At 38.0% G+C, this 19209-nt stretch overlaps 1 protein-coding gene across 1 annotated transcript in view; it reads right to left on the bottom strand.

The window, feature by feature from the left end:
* Positions 1-671: 671 nt before the first annotated feature.
* Positions 672-19209, bottom strand: part of sestd1 (SEC14 and spectrin domain containing 1) — a 28148-nt gene continuing 9610 nt past the window's right edge. Inside the window, exons 6-19 of the mRNA XM_015404357.1 lie at positions 16687-16800; positions 16492-16586; positions 16360-16415; positions 10138-10212; positions 9314-9471; positions 5834-5956; positions 5299-5493; positions 5106-5220; positions 4856-5021; positions 4292-4373; positions 4070-4192; positions 3753-3944; positions 2549-2652; positions 672-2234 (exon numbers count right to left, since the gene is read on the bottom strand). Coding sequence (XP_015259843.1) covers positions 1964-2234; positions 2549-2652; positions 3753-3944; positions 4070-4192; positions 4292-4373; positions 4856-5021; positions 5106-5220; positions 5299-5493; positions 5834-5956; positions 9314-9471; positions 10138-10212; positions 16360-16415; positions 16492-16586; positions 16687-16800 — 1869 coding nt within the window. The 3' untranslated portion in view covers positions 672-1963. The remainder of the gene's footprint in view (positions 2235-2548; positions 2653-3752; positions 3945-4069; positions 4193-4291; positions 4374-4855; positions 5022-5105; positions 5221-5298; positions 5494-5833; positions 5957-9313; positions 9472-10137; positions 10213-16359; positions 16416-16491; positions 16587-16686; positions 16801-19209) is intronic.

Genomic DNA, 19209 nt, shown 5'->3' with positions numbered 1-19209 from the left:
AGTATCTTTAAAGTTAAGACAAGTTTAAAGTTTTTATTGAAATGTACAGTGCTTTTCCTTAAAAAATTAGGACATTTCAATGTGACCCCAAATTTTTGAATGGTAGTGTATATAATCCAACTTGATGTCTTAAACAAAACTGCTCATACTGTATTAAAACATGTTTGAGTCACTATGAGAATATATTTTCCCAGCTGTACCTGAATGCAGCATTAAGGCTGTTGGGAACAAACGCCTCATCAGCTAAGATTAATTAAAGTTAAATGGAAACGATCTGACTGGATGCTGCAGGGATCCATCTGACTATCAGCTGTTCTTTTCTCCACCAATGTTTAACATTTAGGTGAATAATGGAGAGAAGCAGCTGCATTCCTGTTTCTATTACAACTTTTTTCTTTTTTTTAACAGATTTGGTTTGGTTCATCTTTCTCCAATGCAGCTGCATGAGGAACCTCAGTGTTGCCAATTACAAAGTTTAGCAAATTTTTCAAAAAGTTGCAGTTGCAACACTGCATATATTTAGATATAAAACTAAGCATTGCTCAAAGCAAGATGACATGCTAGTTTTGGTACTCAGCATGTCAGCATGTACGGGTGATTTTCCATCTTATTCCTCACACACAATGAAAGGACCAACTCCAAAAAGGTGTCTTATATACCTTTATTTAGAGGCCATTGGACGGTAAAGACAGCGGGACAGAGCGATTAGCAGATATACACTGACAGCAGCAGATTTTAAGAAAAGACAAACCAGTAACTCAATGTTTGACCTAAAGAAGAGAGAATAAATAAAATAAAAAAGGAATCTGACCTTTTCTGAAGTTTCCAGGTTTATATCTGATTTCTTTTTTAAAAACTAGACTGTGGTCACAAGCTCATGTTTCAAGTTTGCAGTAAAGCAAGCTGTGCGTTTGAACCCCATCAGAATATCTAAGAGAATACTGCAGGAAAAATGAAATACATTGACATATACATTTTTTTTTATATTGTGTTGCTTCAGTCATTATTTGATCAATGATCACCAGAATAATACCGGTAATCTCTTGCAGATTCTGCTTTAAAATATTACGCTGCAAATTAAAATTGATCTGCAGGATAAAATGCAACACACACACAAAGAGGGATAAACTCGACCAAACTGCACAGAGATTTAACAGCTGTGCTTCTTTGAGCCTAAAGGTCCTATCAGTTTGGCTTTTTTTAGGTTTAATGTTATGGCTTTTTTTAACTGCTCATGTTTCTGAGTTCCTGGTTTAGTTCCCATGTCTAATAACTCAGACAGCAGCTTCTGGCCTGCTGTTGTGCAGCCATGTTGTAATCTTTGTTGTACCTTTAATCATCGTTTTCATCTTCCTCATGTTTGGCTACGTTATTATCCTTTCTTAGAGAAGCGTATAGAACACTGCATCCTGATTACAGATAAACTCCTCTGACTATAGTAGATAAATTCAAAAGAGGAAAATAAAATCTGATCAGTTGTAAAATATTGCACCAAACAAGATAAATGTTTCCTTTCAGTGAGCTGCTGTGAAAGTAAACCGATGTAGATACAAATGGGAAAATGTCCCAAAAGGTCAACAAGAAGCTGGGTTAAGCACCATGGAAGATTTTCTCAAGTTGTAAATGAGGAGGAGGCAGCAGCGGTGTTAGGAGCACTGATCCACGATGATTATCCTCAACAGAGCGGAAACACAAGTTGCAGTTATTCCAGTCAGAGAAGCAGCACGGTTCTCCGTTTCTTTTTAAAGTGACCGGGACTAGGAGTACGATCCATCGGGTTAGTCCAGTTGCAGGAAGGTTACGTAGAGAGGCTGAGGAGAGACGCTGTCTGAACTGAAGGGAAGGCAGACAGGCAGAAAAATAGCTTTTTTTTTCATATGATTTGTGCCACAGAAGGAAATCACTTCAGATGTCAGCAGCCCTTCACCAACAAGCTTCATCAAGGCTGCAGGTTTAACAGCCATTAGCAGTCCTGCGTAGCCCTCTCCAGATCCTCATCCTGATGCTCTGCCTCCTTCTCCTCCTCATCTTGCTCCTCTTTCTCACTCAGTTCCTCTCCGATTACATCCAGCCTCCCTTCCAGGCCGTTCACCACTTCCTCCTCTTCCTCCTCGTTGTTAAGAAGCCGCGCCTCCTGCAGCTGCAGTCGCCGCTCTTCAATCAGTAGGAGGCGCTCTCTGACTCCCTCTGCTGTAGAGGCTGTGTCGATGGGACTCCCAAAGAACTGCTCGCTCCTGAAAGGATCAGTGTTATCAATTACATCTGTCAGGTGAACTAGTGAATAATCCTGAATTAAAACAAAGGTTTTCTTCCTATAAGATAATTAAGAGTTTAATAATCATACATCAAATATGCCTCTATTAGCATTGCACTTAAAATACTTTAGGTTTCAGCAATAAAATAAAAAATGAAACTGTTCTTTTGAATAAAAAAAGGTCCTCTTAAATGTTATGTAAGGAAGAAAATAGTGCTTTATTCATACATTTGTGTCCCACACATAAAAAAGAAGTTATAGTAAAAAAAGAAAAAGGTAAATGTGTGTTTGTACCCATCAGGGAAGATGATCGGTAAAGCGAGTCTGTCCAGCAGAGTTCTTCCTGAAGAGTCGACCTCATCCAGAGATTCCACCTCAACATGCTGCTGCTGCAACACCTGCAGCATGAAGAAGGAAATAAAATCAACACAATGGTTCTGATTGTTTTTGAATGCTTCAATAAAGACAATTACATCTAAATGTAAGATTGCTAGTTAGTAAATTCAAAAATAAGGAATTTATTCAAGTGATATATCATTTTCTAACACTTAGAATAAAGTGAAAGGTATAGAACTGAGGAGATTTGATTTGATCTATTCTAATATAAAGCAGTAAGAGCAGGAATAGCGAACGCCTGATAGAGATTATAGATATTAAACAGTCATTGTTAATGTTTATAAAATGTAAATATTGTTGCACCCTTACTTCAAACCTTCTACATCACGCAGCAGCAGGTTGTGAACAGATACAGGCAGAGAAGCTTGCTAAAATCCAACAACTGAGAAGGATGGAAGCTCAAAACTTTTGCTTTTTACGATCAGCGAACGCCTCACGCCTCCCTGCTTCAATGTAGTGTTAAAAACAACACTTCTTAGCGTACAAGTTACTGATGGGATAAGACTCCAAATTTCAGTGAGGTGAAGCCAGAGGAGGCACAGATATGCATGAAGCTATTACAGGGTTTATACAGAAATGAGTAACTAATCTAATGCTCTTAGAAATCATTTTAATGCCAAGTACCCATGACTCTCTGATATATTTGATGAAAATAAAGCATTTTAAATGCCGCGATAATCACAATTTTAATGTCAATTAAGGTCTTAATTTAAAAAATAATAATTTAATGACCGGCAGAAACCATGTATTACAAAAAAACAATTTTCTAGATAAAAGAACGGTTGAACGCAGCACAGCAGCAGGGTGCTCTCTTTTATTATCATTTGTAATCTATCAGTTAATTTTAAATTGTGCACACTGAATTAAAATTTGTTTGCAACCTATTGAACAAAATAATGAAGAAGGGTCTACATTGTCCAGACAAACAATCCTTACTATGCTAATCCTGCTAACTGCTAAAACGGGAACCAAACAGTGATATTTGTGGTAGAAAAAAATAGCAAACCTTAGTATCAAACCATATGGGATTTATCTTCAGTCAGCCCAGACAGGTAAGAGCTTTTAATTTTTTTCCATCTCCTATTAAACGTGTCCTACTCACTCTTTCAGCAATGGTGTGAAAGTTCAGGGCCAGCTCCAATCGCTGCTGTCTCTCGTCTGCGCTGACGGTAAACTGCTTCCACACCCGGTTGAGTCGCGGCAGAGTGTCGCCGGAGGAGCGAGTGGTGCAGCGCAGTGACTGACAGAGAACGACGGTGGCCTGCAGAAGCTGACGGCCGTAATCGTACGTGCTCTGCAGAGGAATTCAATAAAAAGAAGCGATTTAACAAAAAACTTTTATATAATAAATAATAGAAACAAAACTTCCCTATCAGTGTATATAATTCCTACAAGCCGTTACTTAATGGCATCTCTCACCTGAGCTACATCCACAAACTTCTTGTGTTTGTCCAGCATGGTCCGTGTCTCCTGAGAGTCATCTCCCAGTCTGACATGGGTCTTTAACAAGGCGTCCAACAGCTCACTGAGCCACTCAACCGCCTGGACGCACACATACACACATAAAGCTCATCATCTGATCAATACAGGAAGTACACATCATCGTTTAAGTGGTTGCTTTTAAACCCATGTGTGTCTGACCTGTAAAGCATCCTCTTCACATTTAAACAGCTGGACCATCTGCAGCATCTTGAGCCTCCTCACATCCACCATGTCCTCACACCTGTAACACCCCAAGGTTAATGTTATGTTATTATAAACATAAATATAAAATGTGATCTATATTTCTTTAAAGATATTTGTTTTGTGTTTTGATCAATTTGTTCTTTTTTTTTTTCCACATTAAAATGTTGCAGATTCCTCCAGAATCTTGGCAACGTTATAAAAACGCAGACTGAGATTTACAGACATGATCCGATGTAAACTTTTTGATGATAAAAGATAAAAGTATTTAATGGACAATTTTTTACCGACCACAAAAAAGAAAAAGAAAACTTGCTCTCATATATTTTTAAGGAAACAATATTTCACCAATAAATTATGTTAAATGCAAACAAGGTTACAGTTAAAGGTTTTCTAGTTTTACTGAATAAACTAGAAAACCTTCTTCTTTTCTCTCAAATGACTCAAAGTTATCCAGACTAACAGAAATTCTGCAACTTGTGTTGAGATTAGCTCACCTAAAGAGAGGAAGATAGAAGTTACCTCTGCTTGCGGAGCTCCATCTCTTCCATCACAGCCTGAACATGCTGCACATTTTCCTGATGCTCTCCAGGAGGGCTTTCTGCTTCCTCCAGAGACCAGGATGATTGGCCACACATCTGCTCCAGCACCAGTGTTCCCTTCTGACGGAGGGAGGACAGACCTGCCTCTACATCCGGTGAGATTTTAAAAAGTTATCATAAGGAAACTTTAGGAGGAAAAAGGGGGGAGGATTTTTTAATCAGATACAAACCAACAGTCTGCAGTTTCTCCTCTAACAGTTTTAGGTTCTGCTGAATGGATGTCCCGTCAGCAGGGGACACATCGACACAGAGCATGCCCAGGAGCCCGTCCAGCTGCTGAGACAACTGTAGAGACATGGACGTCACTTCATCCTGATCATCTCCAGCTTATCAACCACATTGATCCATCTACACATGCTTTACCTCCTGTGTGGTGCTGTGGAAGGCCTGTGCTGCCTGCAGAACATTCTGACGGGTCTCTAGCTGGGACGCCTGCTGGTAGCAGACGTCACTGAGCTGCTGTTGCAGCGCCTTTAATTCCGCCACCTCCTCCTCCTCCCCGGTACTGAGCAAGGCAGCGATCTGTTGGTTCAACTCCACATACACAGCAAACCACTCCTGCAAACACGAATAGATGACGTAAAGGAACAACATTAACATCAACTTCTTCAGGGAAGTTTTCAGGTTTAAGGAATGGTTTACTGAATAATAATAATACGTCAATAATAATGTGACGTAAACAGGGTTTAATCAAAAATTATTACGTTTTAGATAAATAACTGGGAGCTATTATTCCCAGTTTTTGTTCCCAGTTATTTATTTAGGTAAGAATATGTGTGAAGTTAGCTAAGAGGAAACTTAAATAAAATATGTTTACAGTTAATCCATCAGCAGTAAACATCATTCAGAGAAGTCAGCGATCGTTTTGTTGAATGTTGAGTTGAGTGTGTTTCCCTACGCTGTGCTGGCTCTCGATCTCTTCGTGCTTCTGCTGCAGAGCCTGTGCAGCTCGCATAGAGTCCCCGATTGTCTGCTGGGTCTTCAGAAGCTCTGAACCAGGACCCTGCAGCCAGTTCACCACCTGATGGGGGTTACAAAGAAACTGGTGATCTAAACTATTAGTTAACTTGTATGTTTATTCCACATCTTATAGAACAGTAAAAGCTTCAAACATGACCTGAAATATCTACTATGGCTCTCATGCCTGTGAGCTACAGGCAGCAAGAGGCTACCTTAATATTAAAGCAGTTCATCATTAATTGTTAATGTTAGTATTGATGTCTGTTTCGTGTCAGAGCAGATCATGGATTTCTCCTTCCTTCAGAAGGCTTTCTGGTTAATACATTTAATGAAATTGATTTATCTGAAAGTCAGTAGATATCTGTAAAAATGTATGATTGCTTGAAATCCCAATAATTTAATTCAGTTTGCAATTTAATAAATAAAGTGTTTAAAGGGATTCTAAAAAAGAAAACATCCAGTTTTGGTCGATTTTGGCTCCCCCCAGTGGACATAGGCTGTATTGTTTTGCATGACAGAAGACAGGATTTTCCATTTAGACCTGTGCATTGATTGGTTAAATGCTGATCTCCTGCCTGCCTGTAGTTGGATTTAACAACATTTCTCCATTTTTCCAGTGGCTGTGTGAAAGATAAACAACGATGACGTAATCAATTTAATTGAGGTGAAACAATGTCACCTCACCCGACTAGTCAGCGACTGATGTGTTGAAAAGTTTAGAGCCTTGAAACAGATAAATGCAATGTTATGTTTGATCATTTCACAGTAAACACACAAATAGATCCCAACAGGAAGGTGCAGCATTGCCTGAATATAAACTCTGCACGATTTGCATGAATATACAGTGAAATTTACCGTATTTTCTGGACTATATGCAGCTACTTTTTTCCCCACACTTTTGAACCATGCTGCTTATACAAAGGTGCTGCTTTTCTGTGAATTTTTCCTAACCGCCAGGGGGCGCAAGTCCAAGCAGAGGGGGCTAATTTCCATTTAGTACAAGCACATGCTAGCTGCAGCCACGGAGGACCACAAATGTCCAGAATTCACACATTTTAAATGTATTTGCCGCACTAAAAGTGTCGAACCAACGAAGAGACTGCATGCAACTCCTGCAAAGATGCAATAAAGAGTTGATGAAGCCCCATCTTTCACTAGAAGTTCTTACTGCTGCGGGTCAACAAGCTAACGGGAGACGCATTTCTCTTTCCCCCTCAACTACGGGTGATATGTAGAGCTCCCCCTACAGGTGTGGATGGGTACAGTTGAGTAGTAAGTTATCAGTTTAAAAAAAAAACTACAAAATTCTCAGTGCGCTCTATAGTCTAAAGAATACGGTAGTCATATTGACTTCTGTCTTTCTAACAAATGGGGAAAGGAGGAAGTGACGTATGCTGTGAAAGTCTGTACCTCTGTAGGTTTTTTGTGTGGCACGGTTACTGCCACCCTCCTCAAAGCTGCTTAGTGCCACAAAAAGCCATACAGAGCCCCTCAGGCCATGAAAGCTGGCATTCAACTAGTTTTAATATGATCAGTGATCATATCATATCATATTAAAACTATTTTCATAACTAAAAAGTTATGAAAATATTTTATGAATGTTGAAAAGTTACTTAGTGTCGGTTTAAGTACATTCTTAGACACCCAGGCAAGACATTATTCTTAAATAGCACAGAGGTTGAGTCAAAAACTACCATCCAAGTTCTAGAGGCCAAAAAATCTGCAAAATGAAAATTAGTTAGAAGAATTTAACCAATGGTTCTCACACTTTACCAAATATTCAGGAACCTATGTAAGCATTTTTAAGCTCAGAGGTTTAAAAAGATAAAAGAGCAAGGGGGAAAAACAAAATATATAAATCTATCTTATCCATCTTAGATAAATCTAACCTCAAACATCTGTCTATATTCTGTTGTCTTAATTGCACAGTTATCCAGACCTGGAAAAGGCTCATTTCTTTCTAAAGTTTCAAATACTGCACTGGATCATTACTGGGAATAATCCAACCTCATCGTATATAAACAGTATTTTCTCCAACTTATTTTTCACCTTTGGGTCAAGTCAAAAAAACAAAACAAAAAAAAAACTATAAAGTTATATCTAAGATCTTAGAGTTAGTGATTAATCCATCCAACCTGATGCTGGGCTGTATTAAGTTTCGTTGTACTGGATACAAGCTGAAAACTGTGAAGAAATATTTGTAACTACAATCGGCTGTCCAAATACAGAGTTAAATATAAATATAAGATGATACTGGTACCATCACCGATAGCATCACTGCAAGTTAGCATTAAACAAAAAAATTAAACACAGAAAGGATTTGGGGGCCATCTTTTTTATTGTCTAATCAATTTACTATTAAAAACAATAAAGGAAGTGATCTAGATTCCGCATAGCTATGTTGTTAACAGAAGTGTAAATCATCATATCTCTCCAAGCAGAGCACAGCACATCTCTGCAGATGTGCGTTTGACTTTTCTGTCAGGATCATGAGTCAATTGTATTTATCAGGTCAGCGATGCCTTAAACAGCACACAAACAAGGCCACAGTTTGATCTAAATCTAGGCCAACCCACCGCCTCAAATCCTCAGCTATTGGCAGCCTTGTTGCAGTTACTATAGCAACCCCAGGCCCGTTTCCAAGATGATCGTGTTACCCATCAGCCCCTGTGGCTCTAAGACCTTCAGTCAGCAGACAGTACTGTTCTTGGACTGAAGGGCTCTGAATCTGCATCCAGACACAGTTTCTAAGTGGAAGAATAAAATGGCTAAATGCACCGAGGACTGAACCCTGCAGCTCATTCAGGTATGCAGAAAGCAATCAGAGCGTGGAGAACAACAGAACTACATCTTTATAGCTGGTTCATGAACCTTAACCTGAGACTTTTAAAAGGTATATGGGGGAGAAACTCTGTTGCAAAGGGACAAAAGCTTTGCATAGTCAAATGACAGCAAGCTGTGATATTTTGAGGATTCCTATTCATTTTAACGACATTTTAGTCTTTTAAACTGAAAGTGAACGATCATAGGAAAGGATTAAAATTAACAAAAAGGTAGGATACAAGGAAGGCAGAACATTCAGGAAGGATGAAGCAGAGAGTGGTAGTAGGAAACAATGCAACAAAAAATGGTAGGAGGAAAGGACATAGGAAAAGGAAGGAAAATAGAAGGTTACAAAAGGGGACAGCAGGAAGGATTTAAGGGATCACATAAATCAGAAGGAACTAAGGAAGGATGCAAAGAAAGAGCTGATATAGAATAAAAGACAAAAGAGATTAAGGAGAAATTCCCATGCACACATTTTCATTTGCTGTACTGGTCGAAATCCAAGAAATACAAAACCACACTCCATTCTTTTCCAGATCACATTAGACCTTTCTGATAATATTCGTAACCTCTGTAATCGTGCGTCAGTCACCTGCATGACCTTGGCGTGGATCTCGTCCAGCTGCGCCCTCTTGTTCCGCTGTCTGCACAGCTCCTGGTATTTAGTGTAGCGCTCCCTGAGCGAGTCCAGCAGCTTCATTACCTGAGGCTGGGCCAGCAGCTCCTCGTCCATAGGGCACCATGCTGGAGCTGGGGGAGACCAAGACGAGAGCCACAGCATTTCTACCACCTGTTTGCCTCAAGGCTTGCATACTTTTTTTTATTTATATTTTTAAATTTAAGGAATATTAACACATTAATAAAATAAGGCCCCAAATAACCTTAAAATAATTCTGCATATTTGGGTAATTTATTTTAGTTTTTTTGTGTTTTTTTAAACATATTTGACTAAAGAAAATGTGTAATTCTGTTGAGTGAACACCATGTTGAGATAAAAAAGGAGTTTTCATGTTGATAAATGTACTTTTTATGCCTTTCATTATTTTGCGTTTTTAATTCTAATGACATGAAAAGCGGTATTGAGCATCAATTTTTTTTCTGGGTATATGTTTAAAATTTTTGTATCTTGACAACCTTAACTAATATTCATCTATTCTAACCATATAATTGAATTATTAACTTTGTAAAATGCAGTTTATGACAACCTAAACAATTAAACTAGCACAAGGTTGTTTAAGTTAAGTTAAAAATCAACTGTGTGTTGTTCAGTGTTTTTTTATGTATCATTAAACACAGTTAAAACCCTTTAAGCTCCAGTTTATTTTGCATCAAAGCAGAAGTGATATACATAAACATGAACAAAGATTTCTAGATTTCCACTGATTCTTTTTAAGGGAGGGTCAGTTTCTTCCTCACCTGCCTGTCCGCCTCCTCCTCCTCCCTCTGAGTCGTTGAACCGGCGCTGTTGCAGCTCAGACAGCAGCTCATGACCTGCGTACACACATTTTTATATTCAAAGGCTTTACAAAAATATGTGAAACAACAAGATGACAGCGTTTGTTAACATGCTGTCAGATTATGGATGGAGAATGGTGGTTCCGTAAACAAAGACTCCTTTAACCTCTGCCCAGCAATACACACACACTCAGGCTAATTCTTATCATAAGCACATCCACAAAGCACATCCAGATGTTGTTTGTGACTATTTGGCTTCAGGATTAGAGGGAAATTGGCCAAATGGTGTCAAACATCTCCTTCTAGGACTCTGTGGCTCACACAGTCAAGAAGAAGCTTTAAAATGACAATATCCTGAAGTAGGAAAAACTACAGCTATGAAATAGGTTTTCCGTTGTCTTCTGTATTTTTTCGTGTCACTTATTTCAGATCGTAATACAACTTAGAACATTTGGAAAATATAACCTGAATGAAGAGAAAAGATAACGCACCCAACTATAAGCCGCGCCTATGGAAGTACAAAAATCTCATAGAACTCTACCTTACACTGAATTTTTATCTGGTGAAAATTCAGCTGCAAAAAATTCAGTATGGGGCCAAAATTGTTGCTTTATTATTTGCAAATGTGTGTGGAGAGTTGTGTATCTGTATCTCGTGTGTGTGCAGTAAGCCTGTCGCGATAATCAATAAATCAATTAATCGCACGATAAATAAAAATTATCCACCTCATTTCATTTATCGACTATATCGTCTCTGCCTATGTTTTTCTCCTTCTATTGATGACGCTGGATGAAAAGGCTTAACTCCGGTGCTATCAACTGACCCCTCCCCTTCCTCATTTTTGAGGAGGGAGGAGGAGTGGACTATCGCATCAGGTAGTCAGCGTGCATCATTTTCTACTTCTGCAGCTTTAGAGCCCCTTGAGGAGTTAGCGAGGAAAACAAAACCCACATCTTATGTTGGGGGGAAAAAGCTTGAAATGTAACTGGTTTGAAAGCCGAGCGCAACAGCCGCAGTGTGGGAGTATTTCGGATTCAAACCAAACGACAGAGGCGAACCGCCGGACCTATGCGAGCCAGTATGTCGCATTTGTCATAAAACAGTAGCAACTAAGAGCAGCAATACAACCAACTTACACATGCACCTAAAGCACAACCACCCAGCAAAGTTTCTCCAGCTGGAAACAAAAAGTACAAGCGGTGGCCCGTCTGTGTCTTCAAGTTTGTGACAGTCCATCACTGAAGCAATTAATCGACAGACAGCATACAAAAAGGACGGCGCAAAGTGGCGCACGCTCACAGACAGCGTAGTTCATTTAATTGCTAAAGAGATGCTTCCATTTAATATTGTTGAAAAGCCGACATTTCAAAAAATGTTGCAGGCATTTGATAGACAGGATGAACTCCCCAGAAAACATACATATCATCAACGTGATATTTTGTATATACGTTTTTATTTTCACTGTGGTTTTATCTTGTGTTTAGTTTTTATTCAAGTGTATTTTAAGTTAACAGAGACTGAGAGTCCATTTAATTTTTATTTCTCATTTTATTTTGTTAACCAGTTCCAGTGTTAAGTGTTCTGTGGAAAATAAAGTGTGTTTATCTTTGGCAGGAAAATGCATGAATTATTACATAATTTCCATTAAATCAGTGTAAAAAGGTCTTCAAACAATATTATCGTTTATCGCAATAATATTTGAGACAATTAATCTTTCTGCAAAATTTGTTATCGTGACAGGCCTAGTGTGCAGTGGGATTTGAAAATGTGTAAATGAGACTGTAAGTGTGTGAGGAGATTTGTGTGTACTGTACGTAACATTACTGCAGCAGATTTGAATACAGATTTGTGGATTTTTTACACATTCTCAAATCTCAGTACATATTTGTAAATCTGAATACAGATTTGTGGATTTTTTACACATTTGCAAACCGGATTACACACACACACTAGTTTTACACATCTGCAGATTGTTTTACAGATACACAACTCTACACACATATTTGCAAATAATAAAGCAACAATTTTGGCCCCATAATTCAGCTGCAAAAAATTCAACTGCAAATGTGTTGACCTTTTGGTGAACTCAAGCCAAAGCAATCTACACTCAATGCAGTCGAGCAGCTTCTATCCAATAAAATTAGCTCATTTTGTCAAAAAAAAAAAAGGAAGTTTGCCATCGGTCGCTTTTTCCAGATCAAACCAAGAGCGTTGGCAGACAGGGGTGCTGCACTAGCTGTGATCGGCTCAGTTATTTCACCCAGTCCGATTATATGAAAAACCCTAATGGTTGTCTATTAGTAGCTAAATGACGTTTTGTAATCATATCCTTTTAACAAGAAAACTCCTCATTCAGCTTCATTCAGCCTGGAACAAAGCTATACTGTTGTGTCATGTGACCAAATGCGCTCATTTCATTGGCTAGAAGCTGCTCGACTGCAGCGAGTGTCGATTGCTTTGGCTTGAGTTCACCAAAAGGGCAACACATTTGCATGTGAATTTTTTGCAAGTTAATTTTTTGCAGGCAAATTTTTACCACATATAAATCCAGTGTTTAAAATTTGGTGTTAAAAAAAAATCAGTGTTTAAAATTTGGTCTACAAAAAAGGGAGATTGCAATGAGACTGTTTTTCTCCTATATGTGCCCACTAAGATTCTTGGGGGGAAAAATGGAAGCCACACTGGGTTGTAAGCCACTGATATCTACTAAACTGTCTCCCACCAAACCTGTAGGGGGAGCTCTACATATAGCCCCTCCAGTAGGGATGAAGAAGAATGCTAGCTCCCGTTAGCCTGTTGGCTCATAGCAGTAAGAGCTTCTACTGAAAGACGGACATTCTCCAGCTCTTTAATTCAGTTCTGCAGGAGTTGAGCCCAGTCTCTTCATTGATTTGGCAGCCTTACTGCAGCAAATAAATGTCAAAATGTGTGAATTCAGAATATTTGATCTCCGTCGTGTCTGCTGCTAGCATGTTCTTGTGCTAAATTAAAATCAGCCCCTTATTCTTCAATATCCAACTATGACGTCCCCCGTTGCAGTTAGGAAAAATCCACAGAAAAACTAGCCTAGTAAAGTAGCCCCACCTGCTAGCCTCGATCAATGCCCCAGGCCCTAGAACTGGCGGGCCAATCGCAATGCAGAGATGTGTTTTGAATTTCTGGATGCAAAGGAGGCGGGGGTTTGAGGGTGTGACGACAAAGCTGCGCGACGCTGGAGAAAACTCAACAAGGAAGATGGCAACGACTATTGAACGGTTCTCGTTTGACTTTAGAATCAATTTTGGAAGGATTAGACTTGGGGTTTTCGTTGAAACGTGAGCAGGAAGAGACTCTACGCTCATTCATGTTTAAGAAAGACGTATTCGTCTTCGTAAAGACGCCACCTGCTTTCTGTCGCGCTTACTACATCACAATCAGTTGCGCTCATTGGTCAGAGCGTTGGCCAATAGGCACAGACAGGGTTTGAAAGATATATTTCAGACATTTAGTCTGGTTTATCAGGCTAGAGAAAAGCCACACCTTATAAGCTGCATGGTTCAAAATGTGGGAAAGAGCTAGCAGCTTATAGTAAGGAAAATACGGTACTTTTATTAAAGGGTAAAAAATAGTTATGCAAACCAACTTAACCCCTAGTAAATTTAATAAGAGCCATAAATTCACCTCCTAATGGTTAAGGAAACAAAAAGGGTGTGCAGTTAAAAAATTAAATGGGAGGAAGAGACTGGAGTAAATAGGATGTTCATGCTTAAAAAGAAAATCTATCTCAATCAATTTGTGGCTGACTTAAGACAAAAAAAAGACAATTACAGTGACCCCTTCTGGGGCACGCACAGCCACTAATGAATGAAATAATCCTTCACAAACATCAGGAGCAATACCATGTTTAGTAATCTGAGACACATAAATGTGGCAAAAAAAGGAAATAGGGTGGAAATATCTGGGGCAATGACTGTATCATTCAGACTCAATATTCAATACTTCTCTCAGTTCGTCCTTGATGTGTGGTCTGAAAACATCCAAACTGACAAACTGAAAACCTCAAGGTTATATCACCTTAATAAAACCTCCACATCCGCGTGTTTTCAGAACATGTATTCTCAGTGGGGGAGGATTTTTTACTTATTTCTTTAACGATTCCCTTTAGCTGTAACTGCGATGCTTCTGTGAAACGCTCTGTTCTAATTATTTTAATTCTGGGAGAATAAAGCCCGTTTGTGTCTTGAGGACAGAAAAGTGATTGTCTGGTGAAGCATCAAGTCTGTGCTTCATTATGAGGGACCCTTTATCCTCATGTTGTTTGTCTGACCTGAAACCTTGAAGCTGTTTCTAAATGCATTCTGCAATTTCATCCTGGTGTGTTGATCAGGGCTGCAACTAACAATTATTCTGCTATTCGATTAATATGTTGATTCTTTTTTTAATTAATCGATTAATAATCAGATAGCCAAAGATTCCTAAAGATTATTTTTTATTAAATTAAACCTGGGGAAAAAAAATTTTTCCACTTGAGGAGTTCTGGATAGAGCATATTGACAGACAGAAAAAAAAATTAATCTTCAATGCAAAATGTTTGTATATATTTTTACAATTTTGATATAAATACTGCTCTAAAAGGCAATTTTCCAGTCTCTATACTCCATTTAACATTTCAATTACTATTAGTTGACAATTATTTCAATAATCAACTAATTGTTTCAGTCCTATTGTTGATAAAGAAAACCGAGGAGCTAGTCATAAATATTAATCAGACCAGGGCTGCTTTCTGCTAAAACGACAATATATCATAATATCACTAAAACACCATTTGAATAACAAACATTCAGAATATTTCATTTCCTGGATTATTTTACATGTTAAGCCTTTTTACTTCTTTTACTTCTTCTGCCTGCCTGTTAATTTCAATACAAAGCAAAGAGAATAATAATGCCTCAGACTGATGACCACCTAAATATACACTAAATGTATCCATCTATAATTATACAGTTAAATATATTCAATTATAAATACAAGTCATTTTAAATGGCATACATTTATTTTATTTATTTTCATTTTAGTTTTTAATTATCTAGTAGGACATCTATCTTTTAATGTTCAATTTTATAGTCTAATGATCCATTGAATGTTAGATAAATTAGGGATCAAAGTATGGACAGGAAAAAAAAGATTGATCTTATATATAAAATTTTGATTGTTTCATATATATTATTATCTATAAAAGCCATATAAGGACTTTATCTAATATATAGAATCATCTAATGTGTATAAAATTATGATCAGTTACTTTAGACCAGTGTTTTTTAACCCTGGTCCTCAAGGTAAACCTCCCTGCATGTTTTGGATGTTTCTCAACTTTCACACCCCTCATATCCATTCATAGCAAATTAACAGGCTTTGCTAAAATGCAATACTCTAAATAAGGTGTTGAAGCTGAGAAACATCAAAACCTGTGTGCTTGAGTTGGGCTGAAAAACACTGCTTAAAGGGCAGATTGGACTTCTGCAACCGCACACATCAAATGTTGCTTGCGTCTGGTCACGAACCAGTTTTGCTGGTCTGCTTCTGCACCATCAGTCTGGAATTTCTAGGGACACACAGCAGTTTCCAGCCAAAACACAAGGGGGAGCCTATTCGAGAACTCGCGAGAACTAAGACGGATTGCACATCCTCGATTAACCTTTCGTCGTCGTCCATTGTAGTTGTTCCTCAGTTTTTAAAAATGGTGTGCCCCGGCACCGAATCGAGAAGGACGACCACACAGACAGCCGGAAAGGGGTACCAAGGACCAATCACAGCTGCTTTTTGTCAGCGCACTTCCACTTGAGGTCTTGAGGTTTGCGACCGTCCAACGCGCAGTCAGGATTTTTTTTAGGTGCGCAACGACAGTTGTAGGACCTCAGCGCGGGGGGCGTGGTGTGCAGGGGACACAGAGACAGATTTGATGGTTGCAGAGGCTATGCATCAAAGCATAAATTGGCCTTTAGACCACTATGGCCGTAGATGCTGCATTGCTGCATGTGAATGGGTTGCATAGTGTCCGCTTTAATGTTAAGCCATATACTTCAGGAATCATATTAAAAAATAAATCATGAAAAACATCATTCAAGCCCACAATTACTGTCTCACAACCCCACAGGGGTTCTGAAACCTGCTTTAAATGTTTTAATCTAGGAAAAAATGTTTTACCATTCTGTAGGACAGTTTCAGGATCAAGTGATGGCAAGAGAGCTCCATCGGTTGATCTGCAATGGCAAACAGACCATACTTCAAAACCACAGCTGTAAGATTAATCACAATAATTACGGGCTGCGGGCCTACTTGTCTTTGTCCCCCGAGGCACTTTTTTCACTGTCGTTGATGATCGTCAGCTCGTCCAGAAGCGCAGTCGACTCTTTTGTAAACTTCTCGAAAACCTGAAATGAAACGAATGACAAATAAGTACCAAGCTTCCAGTAACCATGGCAACATCCACTTTAGGATGAGCTGTAAAAGGTTTCAATATATTTCAGTTACCAGTCTCTTGTTGAGCCAGTCGCTGTGGTCATAGTCCAGACTTCCTCCGAAATCGTCTGTAAGCTGGCAAGGTTCGATGTAACGAGTGAGCTTATTGGCCGAAACCAGGATCACCTGAACCAAAGCATTAAAAGTCAGCATTAAGTCAGAAATCAGCCTGATCAAACACTAAAAGTAAAATTTTAATCATGTTGAGACTATTCCAGTGTGGTATTCCAATTACAATATGGAAAAGAAAAGGAGCCCTGCAGAGGATAGTGAGGGGAGCTAAAAAGTTAGGGTTACTAATATGTTTCTATTTTCTAAATTTTGCTTTTCTAAATGTATTTCATAGTATTTTCAGGCGGTTTGTATGAAAATGATAAACATTAACATTGACTATATTTGCCTATATTGCTGAAGCTGGCTTCCGATTTAGCAATGCGCTAAAGAGCTGTATCCCTTTCCTGAAGTACCTGAAAGAAATTTGCAATAAATCAAATTTAAGAAAGTAAATCTTAAACACAGACCCTTTCAAATCAGACATTATTTTATCTCAAATAAATTCCAAGAATATAAACTGCAATACTGAACCAAGTGGAAACTTGGAAATATAATTTTGTCCAATTAAGCAGCCAAATGGTTCCTTTTATTTTGAAAGGGTGTCTCTTTATCAGTCAGTAATTCAACAATAAAAAGGATTATTGAGTTGGAAAAAATCTTTTATTTTGCAATTTGGCAAAAAACACAAAGCATACTTCTTTTTGATTTATTTTGCATAAAAATGACATTAAACTAGAGATGTTTTTTTTTTCAGTAATAAAAAAAAATCTTTTTTTTCTCTTTTCTTTTTAGGCAATGCAAAGGTATTTTTTCCCAGACCAATGTACATTAATCAAAGGATATATTTCAAAATGTTATATATTTTCAATATGTTTTCTATTATCTTTCTGATTAATTTTTTTTTTATTAATTGACCTAATATTTTTTTGGGATCATTACAAAAACATCATTTAAAAAAAAAAGATGAATTGTTACATTTTTGGTTTGCTTTAATAAAGAAAATCAAATAAAAAACATTTGTTTTTTTACCTCAGTCAGGAGGGGGAAAAAAAGCTGCTTTTTTATTTCTGAAATTCAATATTCTCTAAAGTGGTGGGTATGTGGTGGGTATGAAACTAGAGATTAGGTTGTGGTTGTTTTTTTATGTACATAAATATAGCCAGTGCCAGCATACATAGCTTCTAAACTAATATGACAGGAGTGATGTGGTTATGTTGATATCAAAAGGACTTGATATAAGACTTTTAAAAAATTGAGTACAGAAACACATTTAATTTTTTTTTGATAATAATAATTTTTGGTTAATTAAATTTAATGTATTTAGACTCCATATACCTCCTATCAAAGTAGGTTGGTTTCATTAAGCATTTCTCACTTATCTTGTGTCTGCTATGAAGAACCAGCTTTAAATTTTTATTTTTCCAAACAGCCTCTTTATCATACGTGCCCCAACAACTGCATAGCCCTGAAAGGGACAACTATGATTACAGGTTTTATAACAACTTGAAGCATTTATTGCTCGCTCACATCTGTTTTCTACTTTTGCTAAATAACAGTTATTAATTGTCCACTCATCCCCGATCCCATTCTCTAGCTCTCTGATTTACAATGGAGCAACAGATAAAGTGGGAGAAGGCTGTCCTCCTTTAGGCTGTTTAACGAATACAGACTGCTGACATCCTAAAAATATACTGAGGAGTTGAAATATGCTCTGGACCTCCAATAAACTCTGCAGAGTTATAACATTAGAAATGTTTAGAGGTTAAAAAATGAATCATAACTGAGGAGTTTTGCTCTCAGAATTTCATCATCTTTATGGTTTGTTGTCCAAACACTGACTATATAGATCACCTCTGTTTCCATAATTCTCATAAAAAGCTGTCTACAAACATCAGCACAGATATTTAGGCTCTAAAATAATGTAATTTATCATTGCAGGAACATTGGAAACATTGTGATCATTCCATTCCAGTGAGGCAAAGGAGCGTTGATCCTTATAAGTCAGGAAATGGCTGTAAAGAGTAGCTACTTGCCTAAACCTGCAACAGTCAGAGCAATAATTAATGACTGAATCTGTGACAAACAAGACCTTGAGCTATAGCAACATTGTTTAATACGTGTGAATGTAAACATAGCATAAAATGTCAGGGAGTTTGTGTTGGGTTGATTTATTTCTTTGCAGGAACATTTATAAGGAAAATGGATTTGTAGAAGGAGAGAATTATCTAATCTGCCAAACCAAAACAGCTAATCCTCCTATTGCCTCTTATATGGAGCCCTTTTTGTCACTGCATGATTAAATGCTGCACAGTACCAGCATTCTTCAGCGTGTTGCTGCCGACATCTAATGTTCATCACCATCCGGTTCAAACCTCTCAACTAGGGATGTCCCGATCTCGAGATTGGATCGGCCCGATCTTTTCCTATTTTCCCGTGATCAGAGATCGGCTACATTACCTGACTAGACTCGCCGATCTTTAC

This window comes from Cyprinodon variegatus, unplaced genomic scaffold (genome assembly GCF_000732505.1).
Source record: "Cyprinodon variegatus isolate N-32 unplaced genomic scaffold, C_variegatus-1.0 Scaffold1707, whole genome shotgun sequence".
Taxonomy (NCBI): domain Eukaryota; kingdom Metazoa; phylum Chordata; class Actinopteri; order Cyprinodontiformes; family Cyprinodontidae; genus Cyprinodon; species Cyprinodon variegatus.
The sequence above is the reverse complement of the archived record's forward strand: the minus strand, read 5'-3'. Positions and strand labels throughout refer to the sequence as shown.